The sequence below is a fragment of the Malania oleifera genome, chromosome 12, assembly GCF_029873635.1.
Source record: "Malania oleifera isolate guangnan ecotype guangnan chromosome 12, ASM2987363v1, whole genome shotgun sequence".
In the NCBI taxonomy this organism is placed as follows: Eukaryota; Viridiplantae; Streptophyta; class Magnoliopsida; order Santalales; family Ximeniaceae; genus Malania; species Malania oleifera.
This window is the reverse complement of record NC_080428.1, coordinates 74488931-74497140: the sequence shown is the minus strand read 5'-3', so window position 1 is coordinate 74497140 and position 8210 is coordinate 74488931. Positions and strand designations below refer to the sequence as shown.

At 38.6% G+C, this 8210-nt stretch overlaps 1 protein-coding gene across 1 annotated transcript; it reads left to right on the top strand.

Annotated features, from left to right (window-relative positions):
- Positions 1 to 749: 749 nt before the first annotated feature.
- On the top strand, positions 750 to 4214 carry LOC131144496 (uncharacterized). Its single transcript, XM_058093181.1, has 2 exons — positions 750 to 3805; positions 4003 to 4214. The coding sequence occupies exons 1-2, from the start codon at positions 3607 to 3609 to the stop codon at positions 4203 to 4205; spliced, it is 402 nt and encodes a 133-aa protein (XP_057949164.1). The 5' UTR covers positions 750 to 3606; the 3' UTR covers positions 4206 to 4214.
- Positions 4215 to 8210: the final 3996 nt, after the last annotated feature.

The window sequence follows — 8210 nt, the reverse complement described above, 5'->3', positions numbered from 1 at the left end:
TAATTTTTTTAATTAAAATTTTAATTTTATAAATGTTAATTAAGTTGCTGGTTCTAGTTTATCTTTTTGATTTTTAGGATTTGGTTAGTATCATTACAGTTTTTTGTTTCTTTTTCTTTTTAGTGAAGAAATAGATTACAAAAATACATTTGTTTATATTGTTAGTTTTTTGTTTCTGTTGTTAGTTTTTAATTATTTATTAAAAAATTAAAAATCATATTTTATGGTTTCAGTTGTTTAAGGCGACCTATAACAAAAATTTTAATATTCGGAATTAGTTTCTTATGGATTAGATTATTTATTTTATTTTTAAATTAAAATTAAAATTAAATAATCATATGAATTTAAAGATAATTAAAATAAACTATATACATAAATTTTAAAAAATAATAAAGTCAATTACAAAATACTTTTAATATTTTTTAACTGTTATGTCGAATAAAATTTTTGTTGTAAAATAAATTTTGAAAGTAGAATAATTAAGTAAAATGATTATCATAAATTTTATTTTTATTATAGTAATTTTTTAATGTAAATTATTTATAATTTTATTATTTTAATTATATTTTTATAATACTATTTAATTTAAAGATGAAAATAAGTATTTTTAATTAAAATTTTAATTTATATTAATTTCATAAATATTAATTTAGTTGTTGATTTGTAATTTGTAATTTTTATTTTTAATTTTTATTTCTAGTTTTGTTTCTCTAAATTTTTTGAACTGATACCAAAGACCCGTTCTTATTTTTGAATTTCGTTAATTTTTATAGTGATATCAAACGGCCTTGGAGCTCGCGGCACTGGCCGTCGGTGTAGCTGTGGTCGTCTCTGCACTGGAACAAGACGGAGAAGGAGAAGGCGGTTCGGCTGCCGCTGGCGTTGGTCTTGAAGAACTTAACCTTGGTAGACTGGAAAACAAAAATTCGATCCGGAGGACGGTTGAGCGAGCTTGTGGGTTGGTCCCGGTTAGATGAGTGAGGTGTTGCTTTGAACAGCGCTTGAAGACCAAAGCAGAGTAATCCGGGAGCGAATTCAGCAAGAATGTCTAAGAAAGCCATAGACAGAGATAATTCAAAAGGGTTTTGCGGGAATATCCATTTGAGGGCGCGCGGTGATGGATGGAGTCGGACTCATGGCTGGATGATTAGGAATTTCCAGAGGGATTTGTGGGGGAATTAGAGAAAATGTGAAATGGTTTTGGATTGGAAATGAGAAATGAGGAATGCTCATCGTTGCTAGTTTGCTACACCTGGTTTGCTTCCTTCCAACCGAGAGCGGCAAGTGACCGTTAGAGAGGCGGATGAGGAGGACCGCCAAGCGAAGGCTTTACCTTTTCGTCTTCTTTTGTTGATCTGAACCCTAAAAATTACAAGAAAAAAACACTTGATTTATTGAAATTTGAAGTCATTGTGACAGGATGGTGAGCCAACTGGTTGGTGATGCTTCCGTGATGAATATCATTGCCCAAATAGCCGGCATCTTGGCATTCATCGCCGCAGACAAGAGAACGCTCTATCGCGACCCCCAAATTCTCGTGAATCGTCGCCGACATCTCGGTCATTACTCATTGCCGCCCCTACCGTTCTGAATTTCCACCGTGCCGTTCGAAGGAAAAGAAGGACATAGAAGAAAAATGAGGAGGAGGAGAATCAGCGACCATGCGCGACACCGTTGGTGTTCTCTCCCGCTGTCGAGAATCTCTACTGCTGCCGCTTGGGCTGCCGGAATTGGTATGGCATCCTCCCTTCCCCTTTCTTAATTTCTCCATTTCTTCTCTCTCTCTCTCTCTCTCGCCCTCCACCCTAAATTCATCTTGATGGTTGATTTACCAAAATGGCCCTCTATTGTTCAAGCTGCTCTTATGCCCCAAGTTCCATACAGCCACCATGGATGCCCGAGCACAATCCAGTGCATGCACCCACACCTTTTAGTTTTTCACCATGGATTTCTTTACCTCAACACTTGCCTATTGTTTGCTAGTTGTTTGGGAGCTTGTAGTTTAATTTAGATTTTTATAAATTTGAATAAGTTATGAACTATAACATTGCATTTATAAATACAAAAAATTCAAAAGTAAAGTTCAAAATTCCTGTTCTTGAACACAACTATATATTCATGTGTATAAGTAGTTTCATAGACCTTCATGCATGATTACATGTGATTGTATAGGCATAAGCCTTAGTGTTTAGTACACTGGATAATACACACACACACAGATGTATATATGTATAGTTCTTGTTATATATATGTACATGGATATTTGCATGCATGCATATATACTTCTGGAATATGTGTTGCCCATACGTAATAACGTATTTGTGTGTTGGCATATAAGAATGCATGTGGGTATTGTTGAGGATTCTTTGCCTTAATCCTAGGAGAATATTATGTCCATACTTTCCTTTTATCTGTCCTCTAATTAATAGGTAACTGTTATGTAATTATTGTAATTATTACATGTAATCTGTAAATTATTATAAATAAACAATTCTCACCACTTCACAAGTGTGGTGGTTTTTTCTAAACACTCTCATGGTATCACAGCCTCCCACGATCCTACCTTCCTTTTCTTTCTGGCATAGCTGCAGCAACCCTAACTCAACCTACTTTACCCCCCCTCCCGAGGGCCGCCGCACTGCTGTCAACCCATCGCGGTGTCACCTACTCCCAGCGGCTAGCAGGCAGTCATCGCAGTCGCCTCTACCCTCTCGCTGCTTTGCAATCGCCACTGCCTACTTGGCTTTGCCGACTTGCCACCCACTCTCCAGTTGCTAGCACCGTCGTTCTTCACAGATCTCCCTTCCCATGGTTGCCGAAACCTCCTCCACTCTTCTTCCTTTCAACACCCTCATCCACATGGTTACCATCAAACTCTCCTCTTCCAACTATCTCCTCTGGAAGAGTCAATTGCTTCCTCTCTTAGAGAGCCAAGAACTAATTGGCCATGTGGATGGAACCCTGAAGCCCCCACCCCGTTTTGATCCTATGGATTTTTAGACACCAAACATCAAACATGTGGTGTGGAAAAATGCAGACCAACATCTCCTGAGCCTACGCTTGTCCTCCCTCACTGAGGAGGCCATGGCTGAAGTCATGGGTCTCTCTGCTTCACATGAGGTCTAGATTACCTTAGAGAACACCTTCAGCCATCACTCCAAGGCTTGTGAAATTCGTCTCAAGGATGATTTGCAACTCATGAAACCCGACACTAGGTTCGTTTTGGAGTACGCCTGAGCCTTCAAGGCCCTCTGTGCTCAACTTCATGCAATCAGATGCCCCGCTGATGACACAGACAAGGTACACTGGTTCCTTTGAGGTTTTAGCTCAAAATTCTCGAGTTTTTCCATGGCACAAATGGCTCTCACCCCGTTGCCTTGTTTTGCTGACTTGGTGCCCAAAACCGAGAGCTTTGAGCTCTTTTAAAAATCATTGGAGCCTGCTGCCCTGCCCCCTGCGGCATTCATTGCTACCCATCGTCACCTTGCGAAGACAAACTTGAGGTCTAGTTCCTCCCGGAATCAGCAAGGCCGAATTGGCGGCCATGGACATGGACAGGGTTGCTTCTCTTCTGGACGACATTCTCTGCACTGCCAAATATGCCGCATGGAGGGTCACTATGCAAATCGCTGTAGCAAATGGTATGATCGCCATGGTCATGCCCCTAAAGCTCAGCTTGCTGCAGCCCTCACCTCGTTGGGTTCCATCTCTGGATATGAGGCCTCATATTGGTATTTAGATACAAAAGCTTCGGCCCACATGACTCCAGCTCAATCCAACCTGGATCAGTCCACTTCATATACGGGTAAGGATTGTGTTATTGTCGAGAATGGTGCGTCCCTACACATCACCCACACTGGTAAAATTTCCCCTTCCCCTGATTTTCAATTGTTAGATGTTTTGGTTGTCCTTCACATCACTAAAAATATGTTGTCCATTAGTAAATTAACGTTTGATTTTCCATTATTCGTTACGTTTACTCATAATTTTTTTACTGTTCAGATTGCCAAATGGGAAGGGCGGTGGCAACTGGTAAAGGAGATGGCGGCTTATATGTGCTAGAATGCAGCAATTCCGCATTTGTTTTTGTCCTCCAAAATATATCTCTTCATGTTTCATATGATTTATGGCATGCTTGTCTTGGACATGCAAATCTTGGACATGCAAATCATTCTGTTGTCTCTCTTTTGAATAAAAAAAGATAGCTTTATCTTTCCTCTTTATTGCCATCTCCTTTATTATTTAGTACATGTCAAATTGTGAAGAATCATTGATTGCCTTATACTCATAATGAACATTGATCGTCAAAAGTGTTAGATCTTATTCATTGTGATATATGGGGTCCCTCACCTGCAAAGTCAAATTTGGGTTTTGCATACTATGTTTTATTTGTTGATGATTTTTCCCATTTCACTTGGCTTTACCCATTGAAATAAAAAATCTGGCTTCTATAATATAATACTTTTCTTCAATTTCAAAATTTTTTGAAAAATCAACATTCTGCTCGCATAAAATTTTTCAAAGTGACGGTGGTGCAGAATTCACTTGCAACTGCTTTAAAGCACAGCGTAGTACCTCTGACGTTCATCATCAACTCTCTTGTCCATATACACCCGCGCTAAATGGTCACGCCGAAAGGAAACACCGTCATGTGATTGAGACTGGTTTGACCCTCCTTTTCCATTCTCACACTCCTACTCACTTCTGGGTTGACGCTTTTAGCACTGCTGCTTACATCATCAATCGTTTGCCCACACCGCTTCTCAGAGGTACGTACCCTTTTGAGCTTTTATATGGTTCCTCTCCTTATTATGAAAACTTTCATCCCTTTGGTTGTCGTGTTTATCCTTACTTACGTGATTACATGACTAACAAATTTTCCCCCCATAGTATTCCTTGCATTTTTATGGGTTACAGTTCCTCTTATAAAGGGTTCCGTTGTCTTGACCCCACCACCTCCAGACTTTATATCACCCCCACATGCCCAATTTGATGAGACCCACTTTCCTTTCCAACATACTTCCCAGGGTCAACCCATATCCTCCATCCACATCTCAAAATTTCTGGAACCCAGTCTTCCCCGTACAGACACGCCCCTACCTTCTCCTGCACCACCTTTCTGACACATTCCTTAATCCGGTTCCACCCCATGTACTATTTGCACTGATCTAGTGGATGAGTCTTTGCAGGCAGCTAATTCTCATGCAGGTCCATCTCTGTCACACTTGAACATCCAATTTGCTTCTCCTGAGCCCATCACTGAGTTGCCTATCATTGCTCACACTCCTATTGCAACTGCTTCGTTGGGCTCCCATCATATGCTCATGCGAGCCAAAGCAAGTATTTTTAAAACTCGCCACCCAACGCATCTCGGCCTTGTGAAATCCTCTGGACTTATTTCTACTCTTCTTGCATCCACTGAGCCTAAAAGATTCAAATCCACTGCTAAGAATCTTGCTTGGCTTGCCGCCATGGATGAAAAAGTTCAAGCCCTGCGAAATAATTGTACCTGAATTTTGGTTCCTCGACTAGCCAATACCAACATTGTGGGTTCCAAACATGGTTTTAAATAAAGGCCGCGACCGTTACGTAAAGGTTTTTTGGGTTACCGATACCGTTACACACCGCGAAATCAGTAGGAAGAAAAATCACGGCCGTAGCGGCTGTTACGGACCGCGACCGTTACGTAAAGGCCGCTACGGCCGTTACGTAACCGCTACAGGATTGTTACACCAAAAAAAATTTTATTTTTTACTTTTTCTTCTCACTTTTTCTCTCTCTTTCATACATCATTCTCAATATACCAAGTGGCAAGAGGGGGAAAAGATTATAATGAGGCTGACAATGATACAAAATTTACTTTTTCTTTAAATACTCACAATAGATGCATTAATTAACAATTTCAAAATACTAACTTGTTAGGAATTTTTTTTTTTTTTAATAATATTAGTAATGTGATATTTATGTTCTTTATTTTTCAATTTCATCCTTCTTTCTTTTCTAGCTATTTTATATTTATATTATTCGTATGTCTTATGTGTCTAATAGATTAACGGAATGTATAAGGTATTTTATTTTATTAATTCATTTAGCACACATAAGAATTTATCACAGATAAGAACAACGAGAAGTATAAATATGTGCACACACGTAATTTTCTATCAATGATGGTTTAAAACAAATGTAAACTTGTTGCCCTTACCAAATAACCTAGTTACTCGAACTAAAAGGTCCAAAATACACTAAAATCCTTTCTAAGAATGACCAAAAGCTTAAAACATGCAAGTACGCTAATATGCACAAGGTTGTGCGTGCTTCAAAAAAATTCACGGCCGTTACACCCGCTTCCCGTTATGTAACATCCGCTACTCCTGCTTCCCGTTACACCTGTTACCGTTACGTTACGCTACCCGCTACTGCAATTTAAAACCATGGTTCCAAATGGGTGTTTTAGACCAAATACTTGCCCGATGGATCTATCGAGCGTCTCAAAGCTCGTCTTGTTGCCAAGGGCTGCACATAGGTACCTAGTCTTGACTACACCGACACTTTTAGTCCTGTCATCAAGGCTACCATTGTCCGTGTTGTTCTCTCTCTTGCTATGACAAACAAATGACATCTTCACCAACTTGATGTCAAAAATGCGTTCCTTAATGGCCCTCTCACTGAACATGTTTATATGGAACAGCCCATTGGGTATATTAACCTTTGCTTTCCCAATCATGTTTTATAGTTGAAGAAAGCTCCCTATGACCTAAAGCAAGCCCCTCGCGCCTGGTTTCAGTGTCTCAGCTCTTTTCTTATTCAACTTGGCTTTTATTGCAGTTGTGCAGACACATTACTCTTTGTTTTTCTTAAGTAGTCAGACATGATCTATTTGCTTTTCTATGTTGATGACATCATTATTACAGGCAACAACTCCTCTTTTCTTGACAGTTATACTCGCAAGCTCAATTCTGAGTTCGCTACTAAGGATTTGGGTTCTCTCAGTTACTTCCTTGGTCTTGAAGCTACATCCACCTTGATAGTCTTCTTATTAGTCAACTGAAATATGCATGAGACATTCTGACGCGTGCTCAGTTGCTTGATAGCAAACCCGCCCACACCCCAATGGTTGTTTCCCAACATCAGTTTGCTGATGGTCCTTTGTTTTCGGATCCCATGTTTTACAGATCTCTCGTTGGTGCTCTCTAATACCTGACTATCACACGTCCTGATATTGCTCATGTTGTCAACTCTGTCAGTCAATTTCTACATTTTTGTATTCTTGAGTTCCAATCCCATTTCTCACAAGCGAGCAAAAAGTGTTGAGCTAGACTACCACTTTCTTCATGAACTTGTTCTTGTTGGCAAGCTTTGCACCTAGTATATGCCTTCTTATTTGCAAGTTGCTGACATTTTCATCAAAAGTGTGTCTAGACCTCTCTTTGAATTCTTCCGATCCAAGCTTCATGTTGGTTCCAATCCGACGCTCATCTTGCTGCCGGGGGGGGGGGGTGTTGTTGAGGATTCATTGCCTTAATCCTAGGAGAATATTATGTATATACTTTTATCTAGTACTCTAATTAATAGGTAATTGATATGTAATTATTGTAACTATTACATGTAATTTGTAAATTATTATAAATAGACAATTCTCACCACTTTACAAGTGTGGTGATTTTTCAAAACACTCTCAGCTGTGCTTATTGATATGTTAAATTGTTAATATGTTGACATATACCTAAGCGTAATATTCATATACAGTGCATTATTAAAGTTGTTTAATAAGAATGATAATGAAATAATGATATTATATAATGTCTATTTGCAGAGCTGTCCTTCACCTACTCCAACAAAGGAGATCAGTAAAATATTCATGAGGAAATCATAAAATATACATTAAAATTTCATGTATATACAAAGTAATGATAAAAAAAAACTCACTCTAACAATATTCATCAAAACTAGGTCCACCCTAGAAGACCTATTAAATTAATAATGAATAAAAAAATTGGTAAACTAATATGCATGATTACCTAAAATGTGACAGATCTTGGAGATGCTGTGGAGGTGTGATGTGCTAGAAATAAATAAAACATAAAACATTATAATTTTTTATTTAATCCAAAAATTGAGCAATTCTTATTATTAATTTTTTAATCTCTTCAAGAGTTTTGGAGAGGTCCAAAAATCAGCTCACAATCATAATTGTCTCGGGAGTGTTAGTG